Below are 19,913 nucleotides of genomic sequence, written 5' to 3'. Positions count from 1 at the left end.
AGCTAGAAAAAAGCTCAAAAAAACAACTTAATCCTGCAACTAAAAGAACTAGAAAAAGAACAGCAAGTAAAACCTACAGGAAGTAGAAGGAAAGAAATAATAAATATCAGAGCAGAAATAAATGACATAGAGACTAAAAAAACAATACAGAGAATCAATGAAATGAAATCAATAGCTGGTTTTTTGAAAAAGTAAATAAGATTGATGAACCCTTAGCCAGACTCACCAAGAAAAAAAGAGAAAGGACTCAAATAAATAAAATTAGAAATGAGGGTGGAGAAGTAACAATGGGCACAGCAAAAATACAAAGGATTGTAAGAAAATGTTATGAAGAACTGTATGACAAAAAATTAGACAATGTAGGGGAAATGGAAAAATTCCTTGAAAAATGTAATCTTTCAAAAATCAATCTGGAAGAATCAGAAAACCTTAATATACTGATTACAACAAATGAGATAAAAACAGTTATCAATAAACTCCCAACAAACAAAAGCCCTGGGCCAGATGGCTTAACAGGCGAATTCTTCCAAATATTTAAAGAATTCCTATCCTTCTCAAGCTATTTCAAAAAATTCAAGAGGAGGGAAAACTTCCAAGCTCCTTTTATGAAGTGAGCATAATCTGATACCAAAACCAGGCAAAGACAACACAAAGAAAGAAAACTATAAACCAATATCCCTGATGAATTTAGATGCTAAAATTCTCAACAAAATATTAGCAAACTGGATCCAAAAATACATGAAAAAAATCATATATCATGATCAAGTGGGATTTATTTTGGGGAGGCAAGGCTGGTACAATATTCACAAATCAATCAATGTGATTCATCACATAAACAAAAGAAAGAACAAAAACGACATAATAATATCAATAGATGCAGAAAAAGCATTCAATAAAATCTAGCACCCATTTATGATAAAAACTCTCAGCACAGTGAGAATACACGGAACATACCTCAACATGATAAAGGCCATTTATGACAGGCCCACAGCCAACATCATACTCAATGGGCAAAAGTTAAAAGCAATCCCCTTAAGATCAGGAACAAGGCAAGGGTGCCCCCTTTCACACTCTTATTCAATATACTTTTGAAGTCCTAGCCACAGCAATCAGACAAGAAGAAGAAATAAAAGACATCCATATTGGAAAAGAAAAAGTAAAACTATCATTATTTCCTGATGATATGATACTGTACATAGAAAACTCTGAAGTCGCAGTCAAAAGCTACTGGACCTAATAAATGAATTCAGCAACGTGGCAGGAAATAAAATTAATATTCAGAAATCAGAGGCATTTTTATACACCAAAATGTCTGAAAGAGAAATTAAGAAAACAATCCCATTCATTATTGCAACAACAAAAAAAAATACCTAGGAGTAAATTTAACCAGGGAGGTTAAAGAATTGTACTCAGAAAATTATAAAACATTGATAAAATAAATCAAGGAGGATACGAACAAGTGGAAGCATATACTATGTTCATGGCTAGGAAGAATAAACATCATTAAAATGTCCATGTTACCCAAAGCAATTTATAAATTCAATGCAATTCCTATCAAAATTCCAAGAACATACTTCAAAGATATAGAACAAATATGCCAAAAATTCATAAGGAACCATAAAAGAACACGAATGCAATCTTGAAAAAGAATAAAGTGGGTGGTATCACACTTCCAGACATCAAGTTATACTACCAGGCCATTGTACTCAAAACAGCTTGGTACTGGCATAAGAACATGCATACAGATCAGAGAACCCAGAAATAAACCCATACCTTTATGAACAATTGATATTTGACAAGGGTGGTGATAGCATACAATGAAGTAAAGACAGTCTCTTTAACAAATGGTGTTGGGAAAATTGAACAGCTACCTGCAAAAAAATAAAACTTGACCACCAACTCACAGCATTCACAAAAATAAACTCAAAATGGATAAAAGACTTAAATGTAAAGTCATGAAACCATAAGCATCCTGAGGAAAACATAGGCATTAAGTTCTCCAACATTACTCATAGCAATATATTTGCTGATTTATCTCCACACATAAGGGAAATAAAGGACAGGATAAACAAATGGGACTATATCAAACAAAAAAGCTTTTGCACAGCTAAAGACAATAAGAACAGAATAAAATGGCAAACCATACAATGGGAGAACATATTTGACAATACGTCTGATAAGGGGTTAATAACCAAAATGTATAAAGAACTTGTAAAACTCAACACCAGAAGATAAATAGTCCAATAAAAAAATGGGCAAAAGAAATGAATAGACACTTCTCCAAAGAGGACATACAGATGGCCAATAGACATATGAAAAAATGCTCAACATCACTAATCATTAGAGAAATGCAAATTAAAACCACAATGAGATATCACCTCACACCAGTCAGAATGGCACTCATCAACAAAACAACACAGAGTAAATGCTGGCGAGGATGTGGAGAAAAGGGAACCCTCCTGCACTGCTGGTGGGAATGCAGACTGGTGCAGCCACTGGGAAAACAGTATGGAGATTCCTCAAAAAATTCAAAATCGAACTGCCTTTTGACCCAGCCATTCCACTTTTAGAAATATACCCCAAGAACACCATAGAACAGTTTGAAAAGGAGAAATGCACCCCCATGTTTATGGCAACATTGATTACAACAGCCAAGACCTGGAAGCAGCCCAAGTGTCCGTCAGTGGACGATTGGATTAAAAAGCTGTGGTAAATATACACAATGGAATACTATGGGGGCATGAAAAAGAAGGAAATATTATTTTTTGCAACAAGATGGATGAAACTGGAAACTGTTATGTTAAGTGATATAAGCCAGGCAGAGAAAGAAAAATAAAATATGACCTCACTCATATGAGGAATTCGACGAACAATATGAACTAAAGAGCGGAATAAAGACAGAGGTGGGATCAAAGAATCCAGAAGGAAAGCGGACAGAGGGAAAGGGGATGATAGGCTGATAGGATGGGATGAGAGCAGAAAAGCAAATCCTGGAGGGAAGGGGGGAGGGCATTATGGGGAGGGGGCAGGGGGGATGTACTGGGGAACACGGGTGAAATTAGAATCTATGTAAAAATTAGCATCCACTGGGTATGAGAACAAACATCGGAGACTTTCAGGAGTTTAGGTGTTACTTTATTGGCCAGTTTAACCTGCGCAGGGGCGAACTCCCGAGATGTCCGGAGACACCGTGCTCACAAGGAGCTGCAAATGGGAGCCGCACCTGGAGCTTACAGCCAGGCCCTTATATATCCTAAGTGAGCAAGTATAGTACAGAAGCAGATGTGGCAGTTTAGCTATTGGCTAGGGAGGTCACACGCAGCATAGCAACAGGGGCTGGCATAGCAACAGGGGCCGGTTTTAGCTTAGTGGCGAATTTCAAACCTAAACTTCTGATAAGGGTCTCTGACCTTCTTTGTTCCCAGCCTCACAGGAGCCATATCAGCACTTACTGTTCCTTCAATAGTTACACTCTTTGGCAGCCCCAGTACTCCCTGAATCTAACAGTAAACACAATAAATTAATAATAAAAAAGAAAATTACAGGGAAGGGAAAACAGTTCTACAGTATTTATTGAAAGAAATCTTTATTAAAACAGACCTCTGGAGTTTAAACACATGTTTGAAGATGTACAAGGATCAACTATATATTTTATATATCACTTATGTAACATGCTTGTTAGGATAGGATACTACCCAGAGCAAGCACTCTGTACAATATTGCTATGTTTCTTCTTGTAAGTAAAGATTTCCTATTTAAGTCATTAAGAATGACAAAAGAAATTGACAAATTCAAAATATATTTTTATTTTATTTATTTTGATTCTCCTTGTCTTTTTGATAATCCCTAGTATATTTACATTTTATACAGAACATTAAAGGAGAAGCAATGCCAGGAAATGTTACCAGTTTTAATTAAGGCAGACAGCAGAAACATGACCTTTAAGAGTTGAAGTGAAACTAAGAGACATTGATAAGAGTGTGGTGGTTACGGGCGGGGAGGGGGGGTATGGGAGAGGGAAAGGGGAGGGGGAGGGGCACAAAGAAAACAAGATAGAAGGTGACAGAGGACAATCTGACTTTGGGTGATGGGTATGCAACATAATTGAACGACAAGATAACCTGGACTGGTTATCTTTGAATATATGTATCCTGATTTATTGATGTCACCCCATTAAAAAATGAAATTATAAATATATATATATATATAAAACAAAAAAAACAAAAACAAAAACAAAAGAATATTCTAACAGTATGTTTTGATTCTCTAAATTTTGTATCATATAGCAATAAGTTCCTTTGGGGAGGTGCTCATGATAGGTATTATAGAAATATATATATTTATACTAAGTGTTAAGTGGAGCCCAGAATTACATAAGAGCTCCTTCCTGGTAGACTGTCTTCAAAGGACTCAAATCAAACACTAAGAAATATGGAAATATGGAAATTGCTTAAGAGAGGATAAAAGAAACATCTATTATTCCCTTGCACAACTGTTTAACTCTTATTGTCAAAATATAAAGCAGAAATCAAGGAATCATAGAATTACAGTGTTAAAAGGAAGATTTCAGACACTTTTCCACTCAACTCTACATAGAGGATTTGTTTGTGTTGATATTTTATTTATATTTTGGGAAGATTTTTGCTTGGCTTAACAGTTTAAATAAAGCAGTATGTTTTATTTAAAAAAAAAAAGAGTTGAAGTAAAAACAGAATCTAAACTGATTGTGTAGGTAATTAAGGGTCCTCACTAAAGAGGATTGTGTTTTCAGTAATAATATTGGTGATTTCAACTACTTAAAAACAATCACGTGTTTTTTTATTTTTCTTTTGGGAAGAAACACCCCAATCTTCTCACATTCTCACGTCAGAGTTCAAGTAGAGAAAACAACCTCCCTCTCCCCTGTACTACTTTTCCTCTTAATTCTAATTCAGACTTCCTGAAAACAAAATCATTTGCCAGCGTCTAGATTAACAAAGCAACAGTTGCCAACCAAAAACAGGATGCAAAGAGCTGAAAGAAACCTGGGTTTATGAGTGTGCACCATGTGTCTAGTTCTGAGCAAAGAGACTGGTTTATATACTGTGTTTCTCTAGTTAAATGCCCAGAAGAATCATTTCTCCTGAATTATCAGCTAGCCTCTCATCTTCAAAATCCTCAGAGGCCTCTCTTTCAATATGGTAGTTTGTACAGCACAAGTAAAACGTAGGCTCTGGGAGTCAAATCGTGAAAAGATGTCAAGTATTTCTCTCTGGTTTTATCATCCTTCACTTTCATGTATAAAGTAAACATCAGTTTCACTGCCTATAATGTCATGAGATATTTAAAGTAATTATTTTGTTTAAAAAAAAAAGAGAGAAGAAAAAAGAAAGATATCCATGCCAAAAAAAAAATATCATGCTGCCAGGTAAACTTGTATACAATTCAAAAAAAACTTCATATTTTTAAATCCTGGCTAATTGTACAATTATTTGGTTATGGTAGTTATGCCTTATATTATGTTGCAAGGTTGCTATATTAAATATATCATTTTATTTTAATCTTTCCAAAATAAAACCCAATTGATTATAAGAATATGCATTGTCTATGTGACTTTTCTCACAAATAATTATTAACTTTTATAATTTATAGAATTAAGAACATATGTTAGGAACAATGGAGGAGGCTCATTTTTGCTATGCTCTTACTTACTTGGTTCATAAGTATTTTTAATATCTGTATGAAAAGTACTACTCTTAATGCTTCTATAAGAACAAAAGTATAAGAAATGGTCCCTGGCTCCAGGAAATGAGTCCAAATGTATTTGCTACTCCCTTATTTTTCATTGTCCATGGGTTTATCCCAGTTACACAATAGAAACATTTTCCAAAAGAAAGTCTATCAACGTAAAAATATATTTTAAATTAAATCCTCTGTAACAAACTCTAATTTATTGGCTTAGAAATCTAAATTTCTATTTTTCACATTTTTGGTTGGGTTATACCTACTTTATAATTGTCTAAACTCTGAATTTCTCATCAAAATTTCATGATTATTCCAAATGGTTGTCAGTTTTGGACACATAGCATCACTACTGAATTTATTATCTCGTCTATCGTCAAACATACCTGATAATGATGCTAACCTAGTGTCAATGAATGGTAAGGCCATTTTTTTTTTTCAAGAATAGCCAGTAGAGGGAGAAGGTATATTTTTGTACTATCCACCTGATGAAAGGATGATTTAGATGAATAGGCAGGGAAGATAAAAAAAAGTAGAAAACAGAACAAAACTCCTCTAAAGATAAAAATTATTTATTTTTTAAAGTACCTTAAGTTGACAAAGATCATTGCAAATCACGTGCAAATGCAAATAAGTATTATTACAGAAGTGTACTTGTGACCCCTAGCACTAACTTGATGCCAAAATAGCAAAATTATTTAATTTTATTATGGTTTTATTATTTTTCTTTTTTTATTGAGTCTTTTTTTGGGGGGAAGTGGGAGGGAGAGAGGTAGAGAGAAAGAGAGGGAAAGAGGAAGAGAAGAAGGGAGGGAGAGCGAGAGAATCATTAATCTGTTCCTGTTCGTGCCCTGACTGGGGATGGTGCCAGCAACCTCGGCACATCAGGATGATGCTCTAACTAACTGAGATATCTGGCCATGGCTCATTTGATTATGATTTTAAAAAGAAGGAAGCAGCTTTCATATAATGATTTCTCAATAGAAATGCTATTGCCATCATAGCATATGTTGTGAAAAACTGAATCAAGAGGAAAAGAATGGGGAAATTATATATTTTTAGATCCTCTAAGTATTGCATTTCAGGATGGTATAAAGCAGTGGTTTTCAATCGTTTTATACGTGGAGACTGGTGAAAATAGGAGAATTATTTCGAGGACTGCTAAAGCAGAAATCACCCTGAGCATAAGCAAGTTTGACTAAGAGCAACTGGTCTGTTATCTTCATACAACATCAGAGTGGTTAACTCTTTCATGGATCAGCATGAACTTTCTGGTGGACCAATCCGTAGACCAGCAGTTAAAAAATACTGGTACACTACTACGAGGAAAATGAATTAGAGACATATACATTTAAATTAACCAACATGTATGACATACATAAAATGACATACATATCTATCTATCTATCTATCTATCTATCTATCTATCTATCTATGACACTGGGACAATGAAGGTTTTATCCAAGTATCTGGAGATATATATATATATATTATATAATATATATATAATATATATATATATCCATCCCTAAATTTGTTAAGAATCTTAACCTAGTTCTGTATGTTAACACAATAAATTGGACTATGAGAATTCATAAGGTACTTCCTTATATCCCCTTAAAATACCATTGTGTATTCCTTGCATATTCTATATAGTATAATTTTTTCTGAAATTCAATCTAAAGTATATATTTTAAAAATATCTCAGTATTCTGCTAAGTGTTTTGAGAAATTCAAACAAGTATCAGATATATTCTCTTTTCCGAGACTTTCCAATCTTGTTGAGGAATCAGGACTAGAGAATTATACAGCTTCTAGTAATTAAGTGACAAAATACAGGGAAAGTGAAGTGGCAGTATTTGAACAGTAGTTGAATGGATAAAGACAGGTTGAAAATAATTTTCCATGCATAGATAAAAATGTACATGGGCCTAATGATAGAACTTAGAAAAATACAATCATGAGAAGAGAAGACGTTTTGATTTGGGGGTGGGTAATGGGAAATACTGGTAAAAAGCATTACATAAGTAGATGTAAACCAGACAAACAAGTTTCACCTAAGGTATAGCAACTTGAGCATGAAGTAACAGGCTTGGACTAAGGAGTCAGTAGAATGAAAAAAAGAGAAACAGATCACAAGTAGAAGCACTGAGTATATATCTTTTAAATCTAGGTCAGATAACCGCCAACATTTAACAACAATGACAAAAGGGGCACACACATCATTAAAAACACACTCTGGAGTAATATTGCCTGAGTTAAAATCTGAGGCCCACCACTTATTAATTGTGGTACTTCAGATAAGTTACATAATATCTTTGTGGCTCAATCATCTGTAAAATGGAACTAAAGATAATAATTCCTTTAAATGAGCTAATATACAAGATTAAATGAATTTATATATATATTATATAGATATATATATAAAATATATATATATAAAATAACACGTTAACAATAGCCCTTGGCACCTAGTAAGGGCTATGAGAGTGTTGGCTATTAGTGTTTATAGAACTTACCATTCTCTTGGTTTGGGCCCAACAACTCCAAGTTTCTTACACTGTCAACTACCCTCTCTTCGTTACTTGCATTATGTACCATCAAGTGTGGTCCTCTGCAAAACATGATATTGAATATTATATACTGATACTATTTAAACACATACACATGCAGTGACAAATAATTTCCAATGACAGATGGGCTGAAATAATCATCTTTTTTCTGCCAGATACTGAAAATGTAATAGCAAAAACAAAAATGCAACCGAGGGGAAGTGCTTCTACGAAACATTAGCTTTCAAATGGGTGCCCTGTTACAAAGACACAAAAAACTTGGTAAAATGAACACTTTTCCCAAAAATGTCTTTTTGTTTTTATTGTCTTTCAAATAAATAAAATAGTTTAGTCCTGCATCTGGCATGGTCAACAGTTTTTTTACATTTTACTTTTCTGTTGCATTTTACATTCAATATTATTTTGTATTAGTTTCAGGTGCATAGTTATAGTGGTTAGACAATCATATACTTTAAAAAGTATCCCTCTCTTTGGTATTTCCAGTACCCACCTGGCATCATGCATAGTTATTGCGATATTACTGACTATATTCTCTGAGCTGTATATTACATCCCCATGAATTATTCTGTAACTTCCAATCTGTACGTCTAATCCCTTTACCTTTTTCATCCAGTCTCCCAAAGCCCCTCCCCTCTGGAAACCATCAGTCTGTTCTCTGTATCTTTTAGTCTGTTCCTGTTTTGTGTATTCACTAATTTTGTTCTTTAGATTCCACATATAAGTGAAATCATATGGCATTTGTCTTTTTCTGACTAACTTATTTCACTTAGCATAACACGGCTGGCCTGGTCAACTTCTGGTAAATCAGGATGTGGACTGACCTCACTGGATATTACTGGTGATAGAAGAGTTTAATTTGGAGACAATCCCATTAAAACTATAGCAAAACTTTGATAAAAATGGTTTATTTTGCCTAGTTGATTTCATTTTTATTCATGGTTTGGCATTTCTAATATAATGCAAGTATACGGTATTATAGTTTTTAATTCATGGGATCAAGTGAAAAATGCATTCTTTATCATAAAGTTGACTATAATACTCAGATATATGTATGTTTTTGTATTGTTTTGTATAACAGTCAGTGAAAATCCTTAAGGAACATTTGGAGAAATTTTAAATTAATTGTTTTATTTAGGTCAAATAATAATAGGTAAAATACATACATTATAAAACTATATATTATATTTAAATCATATAAATTAACTACATCTTACGGTTTATCTGTCACAGAGCTATCAGAACTGTTGAATGTGGTTTTATTTAAATAAAATTACATGTAAATACTTTGTTAAAAATTCTTATAATGACGGTAAAAGGGACAGAGTCTACACTAAAGGGACATTTATATTTGCATTTAAAATATAAGATCTATATTTCAGAAGACTGGCATTAATTAAACAAACTGTCACCAACACTTTTGGCATGCAGATTACTTACTGTCCATCTGTGTTTCTAGTTTCTTGTTTTTCTTCTTTGGAGTTTTGTGAGGACTTTCCAGTATCATTGCCAAGGGCTGAGTCAGAATCATTTTTCAGTGTATTCATTATGTCAGTAGATCCAAAAGGAATATCTTGTGATTTCCCAGAAATATTTTCAGCCTTCTCTTTCGGAACTTCATTCAGTTCCTCCTTTTCATCTATCTCTTCAAGACTATAATCAGAGCTTATTCCAGCTACAAAGAAATGAAGATATAATCCTAAGTATTAATTTGCCTCATTCAGGCTATATAATCTTGTCAAAGAAGGAATTTTTATAAATAATAATTAGCTGGACTCTTATAATTCCAGTTCAAAACTAATAGTGAAATACTTTTCTAATGGTGAGTAATTATGCTAACATAATCAGATTATCTCAGACACAAATAATTGTAAAAATAATATGCTCTATCACTCTAAATTTTATTCATGGTAGAAAGAAAGGCATTATTTAAACTCAAACTTCAAGTTATATATTTTATTTAAGAATATATCTTTCAATTTCAATAATTTTTACAGTCATGGAAAACCTCTAAATGTAAATGAAAAGAATATTTTTATACTGTCTGTAAGTACACTTGTAAAATGACTCAGTAGTTATCAGTACTACTATAATTGAGAATTATCTGAGCCCTTTAAAATACTTATACTCACATCCTAGTCCACACCTGTTAATCAGAATTCTTCTTTTTTAAGCAAGCGAGAGAGAGACAGGAAGAGAGATGAGAAGCATAAACTGCTAGCTGAGTCAGGTTAGTTGTTCACTGATTGTTTCTCATGTGTCTTGATGGTGGGGGGGCAGGCGATGGAGGCTCCAGCCAAGACAGTGACCCCTTGCTCAAGCCAACGACCTTGGGTTTCAAGCCGGGACATTTGGGCTCAAGCCAGTGACCACAGGGCAATGATCCCACACTCAAGCTGGCAACCTCAAACTTAAGCTGGTGAGCCTGAGCCCTCTGGGTTTAAAACCTGGGTCTTCAGTGTTCCAGGTCAATGCTTTATCCTCTGAGCCACCACCAGTCAGCTTAAATTAGAATTTTTAAGGCTTCTCAAGTGATTCTATATGCAACCAGGATTAAAAGCCACTGATTTAGATGCATAATATGATTTTTAAAAATACAAATCAAATAAGTGTTATACAGTAAAAATGAATTTTTATTACTATCCAGTTTGATTCTGAGGCAGCTTTTTTTAACAGTTTTTTTCTATATATTATCGGAAGTACAATGAACTTATATAAGCAGATATGCATGCTCATGTTTTTTTCTCTCTTTTTATTTTGGTTTAATATAAATGGAGGCATATTACACATGATGTTGTTTTTCACCTAACATTTTTTCTCCACTTACTATATATTAAAGATTGTCCCATATCAGTTTAATGTGAGTGTGTGCATGTGTGCAGCTTCTCAATATTTGTGATGAATATTTTATTGCCTAACAATGTATTTATCATTACTCCCTAGTATCAGCAAATGGCCAATGGTATAAAAGAGAAAACATTCTAAGCAGTTAATACCTACACTCATTGTGAATGTTAAAACTAAAAAATGAGATTCTGGATCATTGCTTATTTAAATAAAATTCAATACTTCCACTTCCAGAATAGCAGCTGAACAAAGTTTAATTTTTAGTTCTGTACAATCGGGGGAGGGGGGGAGGTGGCAGAACATTGAATTATAGTTATCAGAACATTTGCAAAATTAATAAAAGCTTGAACATATTTGAAGAATAAAGTACTTAAATATATTTATTTAATTTTCTCTCTAGGCAAATAGAAAAGTGTCCTATTTGTACTCTTTAAAAAACAAATATGGAGAATTTTAATGGTTTTTTTATTGTAAACTTAAAAATAGGTTATTCAACAGAAAAATATTCTAAAAACTTCAGTTACTTTTAAAATATATATATTTTGAAAAATCTTGCTTTATCATAACATGTGAAATAATCATTATAATGCCAATATGTCTACAATATTGTATCTACGACAATCAACCTCCAATATCCCCCAAGCCCCTTAGTGATCAACTCTTCCCCTTAACTCTATCCCCTAGTCACCATTATCCCTAAACTTTTGCTTTGCAAGAATGTACATCATGAAATCATACAGCATCTAGCCATGTAAATCTGGCTGTCTTCATTGAACATAATACGTTTGAGATTCAGCCATGTTGTTGCATGAATTAATCATTTGTTCCTTTTTATGGGTAGATGGTAGTATTCCAATGTATGCACCAACCAGTTTTTTATCCATTCCTCAGTTTAGGGACACTAGGTAGTTTCCCGTTTTTGGCAATGATGAATAAAAATTCTATAATAATTAGGCCTGACCTGTGGTGGATAAAGCATCGACCTGGAAATGCTGAGGTCGCCGGTTCGAAACCCTAGGCTTGCCTGGTCAAGGCACATATGGGAGTTGATGCTTCCAGCTCCTCCCCACCTTCTCTCTCTGTCTCTCCTCTCTCTCTCCCTCTCTGTATCTCTGTCTCCCTTTCTCTCTCCTCTCTAAAATGAATTAAAAATTTTTTTAAAAAAAATTCTATATTAATTAATAGAAGTTTGTATGTATGCAAAGATTTTCATTTTTCTTGAGAAAATACTTAGGAGTGAGATTGCTGGGTCATATAGAAAACAAACACTTAAATTTTATTTTAAAAAAACCAAACAAACTTGCCAAACTATTTTCCAAATTGGCCGCAAAATTTTGTGATAATATACTAACTTTAAATACTAGTTTGAGGTGATAAGGACTCTTTCTGGGTCACTGACGTATTGAGCAAAATATCTGTAATAACATTCAAGTATTGTCTAACTAATAAAGTTTTACTATCGAGGAACAAAATAATTCCAAGAATTTTAAAATAAAAATCCCAAACCAAAGCAATACTATAGACAATAAGCCATAGGTTATAAAAGAGAACTTCAAGAAAGGAAAAACATAAATATATTTTTTATAGTTACGTGTTACACATTGAAAATAATAAAGTTCAAATTGTTTGCCATAAGAGGAGAAGGGTAAATAGAAGAGAAACTGAAATTCTTCAGAACCACTCATTTTATTCATCTTACATCTCAAGAAAGGACTGGTCACCTACATTTCAGAGAGGCTGTGGCTGCCTCGGGGGTTCCGGGGCACTCGGCGAGAGAGACTTCGTCTGCCAGTTTGGGCACAGTGCGCTGTTCATGACTGGGGAGCCCAGGGCTAAGTGAGGCTTCTGCCAAAGAAGTAAAATCTATGGAAATGGCATTTAATACAACAGAGTTCAGGCAGGCAGAGACCAAGAGAGATTTCAGAAAGAATTAGGTTTGTTAGCTCACAATTCTTCATGCATTAAACAAGAAGAGGTAAAATAGAAAAAAGAAAAGAGAAAGAGAAAGAGGTATCCAGCAAAGTTTGAATAATTATACTTTCCTTTCCAATACTTCAGAATTTTCTCATTTCACTTATATAGTTTGATATAACTTAATAAATTTCATTTTTGAAACAAACAGTATTAATATCATTTGGGATAAAAGTGAAGAATAATCATTACTAGTTATCTAATGGTAACATTTTTAATTACAGAGGAAAGAAGAATTTTTGTGTATGATCTGTCAAAAATCCCAATTTTCTAAATATCACTTAAATATTAAAGATTCAGGAGCATCTGGGTGCTTTTGAGTTCTTCCTGAATTGTGAATATGAATTGTAAAAATTAGGTAAGTTTATATTAAGTAATTTTCATATCTATCAAATTATCCCCATGCTAAATTACTGGCATAATACTAGTCTATTTTTAATTAGACATCATTAGCTTGTCATTCATTTTTATATATCTAACTTTAAGTCTAAGGATTAAGAAATGTTATCATACTCATAATATAGCTACTAACAAGTAGCTATTAGCTATTAAAAATACTGGCAAAGGCCCTGGCCGGTTGGCTAAGCGGTAGAGCGTTGGCCTGGCGTGCGGGGGGCCCGGGTTCGATTCCCGGCCAGGGCACATAGGAGAAGCGCCCATTTGCTTCTCCACCCCCGCCCCCCCCCTTCCTCTCTGTCTCTCTCTTCCCCTCCCGCAGCCAAGGCTCCATTGGAGCAAAGATGGCCCGGGCGCTGGGGATGGCTCCTTGGCCTCTGCCCCAGGCGCTAGAGTGGCTCTGGTCACGCAGAGCGACGCCCCGGAGGGGCAGAGCATCGCCCCCTGGTGGGCAGAGCGCCAGGTGGATCCCAGTCGGGCGCATGCGGGAGTCTGTCTGACTGTCTCTCCCCGTTTCCAGCTTCAGAAAAAATACAAAAAAAAATAAAAAAGAAAAAAAAATACTGGCAAACAGTATTAGATAAAATTACTTTATTCTTACTGGAATTTCATTTAGGGAGAGAGACTCCAAACATATAATAGAAAATATTTCATAATAACAAATTTTTATTATTAGATTAGAACCCTTTGTATGTTAAATTCATACCAGGGACAGTTGCATGAGGAATGGTGCTTTACACTTCCATGTAACTTTCTTATGAACACACACCAACATGTGTCATTACTCTTGGGAAGGATATTAATAACTGATGACCTGATATTACACAGGAGAAAACAGGAGATCTGGTCAGGAAAGTACTCAAGGTACCAGAACAAAAATTTTGATTTGTGCCCATTTCATACTCTAAAACCTAGGGGAAAATTTTTTCAACTTCATAATATAAAATTTGGAAAACGGAGCCAAAGCATCTGGATCCCTTTCATAAACATAGCATTATAACTTGATTCATTACCTCAACAGTCAGGAAAGATCTCTTCCCATAATCACATGATAAGGAGCAAAGGTGTGGTACATACCTGGGCTTGCCAGCCCCTCTGGAGAGCTGGCTCCGGAAACGCTGTAGGTAAGAACTACGGGTGCTGACTGCGGGGCTAGAACACAGAAACAGCACGACTTAGAAACAGGTCGTATTCACAAAAGAAACAATTCCGTAGCAGCTTAGTTTATTTTTTTTTTTGTAATTCAGAAAGAGATAGCCATTTTACTGATCTATTTAGATTTCCATTTCCACATGTAGCCAGTCCTGAAATGGCTGGATCTTTCTGAACAGATTTACAAATTAGCACAGATTCATATTAGGCTAATGGAGCTGCATAACTTTTTCATTTTGTCATGTTGCAGATTTTTAAAAGGTAATTAAGTGAGATTATTAGGGATTGCTATTAAAATTTAACTAAAATCCTAAGTTTAAGTATTATTGTTAATACAAAGACATGATTTGTAACCTATATCATTCCTAATGTCTATACTAAAAAAATGTGATACAAATGTGATAGTAATGGGAAAAAGAACATTACCAGTCACGTGACTATTTTCACCACTTTGATGCAGGGGTATTTTGGAGGGTGGGGAAGGTGCCTTTCGCTTTGTCCTTTTCAAAGATGAATTCCCACTGGATGTGCCACTGAGCTTCAGAGAGCCCGTCCTCACTACATCTGCTCCATAGGAACTCTATGGAAAACAAAATGACCAAACAAAATCTCTACTTAGAAATTACTAGCAAACTTTAGGAAGACACTAACTTTACCTCAAACACATTATATGGCAATACGGAACATAATGGTCATTCATTTAAAAAAAACATTTGTAGAGTCTTCCATGTGCCAGGAGCTGGGCTACGAGATGGATATGTAAAGAAAAATAAAATATGGTCCTTCTCAAGAAATCTAAGCAATACAGTTAAAAAACTGACTTTCAAAAAAAAAAACTAGTAAAAATATTAGACAAAATAAGAGGTAAAAAGGGAAGAATATTTGTACATTAAGAGAGCTGGCTTTTTAGCACTAATATATCAATGACAAACATTTCAAAAATCTCTGTGTCACTGGAGGTTACTGACCCTTTGCACAGCTAATGAATGCCCACACTCATAGCACTTGGCTGTCAGCAAGCCCTATGACAATCCTGCCTCATCAGGCTGGCCAGAACCACATCACCTGGCCCATAACCATGTCACCTTGCTCTTTCTCTTTACAACAAAACTGCTTGAAAGAGTTATTTATAGTTTTTATCTCCAATTTCTCATCTCCTGCGTGAACCCTTCCAATCAGATTACCCAAACCTCTGATCCATTGAAACTATTTCTTTAAAAGCCATCAAGGACCCCCACTACAACTAAATCAGGGGTACTTGTTAAAACTACTTTATCTGACCTGTTAGCAGCATTAAACAGAGCTGCCTACTCTTTTGGAATCTTTTTTTTTTTTTTTAACTTCCTGGCAACCACATTCCTCACTCTCACAGAACCCCAGCTGTTTTCTTTGTTGGTTACTTTTCATCCCAGCTCTTGGACATGCACATTCGCTTTAGTCTCTATGCTCACTCTCTTGGTAATCCCCTTGGTCCCCTCAGTTTTACATGTTATATATTTATATATGTCAGTGAATTCCAAACTTAGGTCTCCATCCAGGGCCTCTATCTGATCTCCAGTTAATGTCTAAGAGCATTTCAAACTTGGCAGGTCTAAAAATGAGAGCCTGCCTGACCAGGCGGTGGTGCAGTGGACAGAGCTTCAAACTGGGACATGGAGGACCCAGGTATAAAACCCTGAGGTTGCTGGCTTGAGTGCGGGCTCATCCGGCTTCAGCACAGGCTCACCAGCTTGAGCGTGGGGTCCCTGGCTTGAGCATGGAATCATAGACATGACCTCATGATGACTTGTTTGAGCCCAAAGGTCGTTGGCTTGACCAAGGGATCACTGGCTCTGCGGCAGCCCCCCATCCCCTAGTCAAGGCACATATAAGAAAGCAATCAATGAACAACTAAGGAGACTAAGGAGCCTCAACAAAGAATTGATGCTTCTCATCTCTCTCCCTTCCTGTCTGTCTGACCCTATCTGTCCCTCTCTCTGTCTCTGTCACACAAAAAAAGAAAGAAAACTGAGATCCTGATAACCCTCTTCTTTTCCTTCTTCTGTCAAAACTAATTCTATTCTCATAGTTTTCTCTGTTTCAATAAAGCACAAGTCATTCTTTCATTTATGACTTTGGAGTCACCATCCTCTCCTCTCTCTCACACTTCACATTAGTATCAGCCTATCAGCTCATCCAGCTCAATGCTACCACATAGTCCAAATTGTCACCGAGAACTTGCTAATTGCACTCTGCTTCCACATTGCTTCCTTACAGTTCTTTCTCAACAGAGCAGCAAAAGGATCCTGTTAAAATGTTACCTCATAATGGTTGTACTACTTTACATTCCCACCAACAGTGGATGAGGGTTCCTTTTTCTCCACAACCTCTCCAACATTTGCTACTACCTGTCTTGTTAATAATAGCTAGTCTAACAGGTGTGAGGTGGTATCTCATTGCAGTTTTGATTTGCATTTCTCTAATAACTAAAGAAAATGAGCATCTTTTCATATATCTGTTGGCCATTTGTATTTCTTCCTGGGAGAAGTGTCTGTTCATATCCTCTTCCCATTTTTTTATTGGATTGTTTGTTTGTTTGTCGTTGAGTTTTATGAGTTCTTTGTATATTTTGGATATTAGGCCCTTATCTGAGCAGGTGTTTAAAAATATCATTTCCCAATTAGTTGGCTGTCTGTTTATCTTGTTATCAATTTCTCTTGCTGAACAAAAACTTCTTAGTCTGGTGTAGTCCCATTCATTAATTTTTGCTTTCACTTCTCTTGCCTGTGGAGTCAAATTCATAAAATGCTCTTTAAAGCCCAGGTCCATGAGTTTGGTACCTATGTCTTCTTCTATGTACTTTATTGTTTCAGGTCTTATGTTTAGATCTTTGATCCATTTGATAAGAGTGTGGTGGTTATGGGGGGAGGGGGGAGGGGGAGAGGGAGAGGGAAGGGGGAGGGGGAGGGGCACAAAGAGAACTAGATAGAGGGTGACAGGACAATCTGACTTTGGGTGATGGGTATGCAACATAATTGAACTTTAAGATAACCTGGACATATTATCTTTGAATATATGTATCTTGATTTACTGATGTCACCCCATTAAAAATAAATACAATTAAAAAAAATTAAAAAAAAATGTTACCTCGATTAGGTCACTTTATTCAAAACTTGCTAATGGTTTCCTAATTGGCAGAGAATAGCCAGAGACCTCTTAACGGCTTCTAAGGCAGTTGACAGCCTGGTGCCCAGCTCTCTCTGACCACCTGCACTCCTGGTATGTAGGGTCTCACTATACTCCAGCCACACTGGCTTGCATGTAGCTTCTCCAACATGCCAGGAGTGTTCCTGCTTCAGGCTGGTTGCAATTGCTGTTGTCTGTGCCTGGAATGCTCTTCTAATAACTTAATGTCTTACTCTCTCATTGTATTCAGGCCATTTCTCAACTGCCACCTTCTCAATGAGTTCCTATTTGATATCTACTATTTCCTGACCCTCTTCCCAGCTCAATCTTCAGCGTTTAATAGTTCTCTAAATACTTGGTAAATATATCATACAATTGGCTTATTTACCTTGTTTATTATTTGCTTTCACTAGGGTTGACTACAAAGGCAGTAATTTTTTTTATCCTACTTTGCTCACTGCTATATAGCTCTGTAACAATGTCTGGCTCACAAAAATTTCTCAATAAATATTTGTTGAATAAAGGACATAATGAAGGGTATACCACCTTCTTCAAAAAAAGGACATGATAAACTTGGACTGGGAGAGTACCTAAAGTTTGCATCATTCCAATACTTATGAGAACATGCAAGTATCCTAAGGGAAGCAAACTAGTTCATAATTTTTTTTTTCAGTCTTTATGCCTTGCTACACACCAAGAAAAATATAGCAAATTACTTTATGTTGTAATTTTGTAATATTTCTGCCAGAGAAAAAAAAGGAAGCCTGATCCCAAAGAGGAAAATGTGAGTTAGTTGTCATCACTGCCAGCTGTGTTAGGTCATCTCACAAGAACAAAAGTAGAGTTAGTACCAGCAGCAGGCACTTGATGGAACCTTACTCTTAGTAAGGTTAACTCCTCTTAACAGAGAAGGCAGGACAAGTGGCTCCGGCCAACCTTACTTGGAGTGTAACCATTAAACTTCCTCCACACCAGCTGGTACAAAGCTGTACCCCACCAACCTCCTCTCCCCTCATTATTTTGGTCCTGTCTCAGAACTCTTCAGACCTCTCTACAATAAAACTAGAAAAGGGTTAAAGCCTGCCACCCAAACCTGAATTTTGATTGAGAGTCACTAAAGCTAATTCTGATTAACTCTGAGGGTCACCTCCACCCGCAGTGGGCATGGGGTGGACCCTCAATTGCTACTGGGGCTTTTAAAATAATAGAGAAAAGGACCCTTGAGAATACATTAGCTGAGAAAGAAATGTAGTGATGGATGGGCAGTATTTAAACATCACTTCGAGTAGAATATAAAGTTTAAATAAAAACCTTCTTACTTATGTATACAATAACTGTGTTCTGAAACTTTCGTTTGATATTTATAAAAGTAATAAATTTAGCAGTCACTAGACAAAAGACCAAAAATACTCTTGAAACAATGTGGCACTTCATTGATATAAACATCAAAAGCAGTACATGTCATTTTCTTTCTTGATGCATTTCCTTACGTAAAACCCTATTAAATCATGCCTCCTTCCTATCACAGAAGTAGTTTATCAGTAAGAACACAGTAGGTGATCAATAAGTAATTGCTGAATGCAGAAAGCAATGGAAGAATTTGATTTTCTTCCTAGTTCTATGCTGAAAACTTAATTTTCCATGTTTTGACTGATGGCTTTCATGAGGTCTATCATAAAAATCTGTTTTCCCCTTTAGGTCAGATTCCCAATCATTGTGATTTATTGGTTTTTCCTACTACCTGATAAAAGCAGTTACAATATAAATTTCTCAGATAACAGTATCTGTTTGGGAATTAGAGCTCTCAAATTTTGGTTATAATATAATAAAGCAGACAGCATAGAAATAATAAAAAAGACACATCATATACAAAGACTCACAAATTTATGTGAACCTATCATAACTCAGAGACAGAATAAAAGTACACTCATATATTTCAGTTATCACTCTAGAGGTTTTAAAATAAGTTAATTTTTTGTATAGGATATTTATATTTCTATGGGTAAAGAATTTAAAATCTGTCAAAAAAAACCCCCAACACATTTCTGTTTAACAAACACTAAAAAACTTCAAAAGCATTTATAAGAGTGA

General features: G+C 35.3%; 1 protein-coding gene across 11 annotated transcripts in view; it reads right to left on the bottom strand.

Moving 5' to 3' along the window:
- The window catches only part of COBLL1 (cordon-bleu WH2 repeat protein like 1), a 193,415-nt gene that overhangs the window by 16,277 nt on the left and 157,225 nt on the right, over positions 1 to 19,913 (bottom strand). For 8 of the 11 annotated variants that reach the window (XM_066278961.1, XM_066278957.1, XM_066278953.1 and 5 more), the window contains 5 exons: positions 15,084 to 15,237; positions 14,583 to 14,657; positions 12,864 to 13,001; positions 9,732 to 9,966; positions 8,241 to 8,335 (listed from right to left, as the gene is read on the bottom strand). In XM_066278961.1, the coding sequence (XP_066135058.1) occupies positions 8,241 to 8,335; positions 9,732 to 9,966; positions 12,864 to 13,001; positions 14,583 to 14,657; positions 15,084 to 15,237 (697 nt within the window). The remainder of the gene's footprint in view (positions 1 to 8,240; positions 8,336 to 9,731; positions 9,967 to 12,863; positions 13,002 to 14,582; positions 14,658 to 15,083; positions 15,238 to 19,913) is intronic. The other 3 variants (XM_066278954.1, XM_066278955.1, XM_066278959.1) reach the window with 1 other exon arrangement.

This window comes from Saccopteryx bilineata, chromosome 5 (genome assembly GCF_036850765.1).
Source record: "Saccopteryx bilineata isolate mSacBil1 chromosome 5, mSacBil1_pri_phased_curated, whole genome shotgun sequence".
In the NCBI taxonomy this organism is placed as follows: Eukaryota; Metazoa; Chordata; class Mammalia; order Chiroptera; family Emballonuridae; genus Saccopteryx; species Saccopteryx bilineata.
Note: the sequence above shows the minus strand (reverse complement) of the source record. Positions and strands in the feature narration are given on the sequence as shown.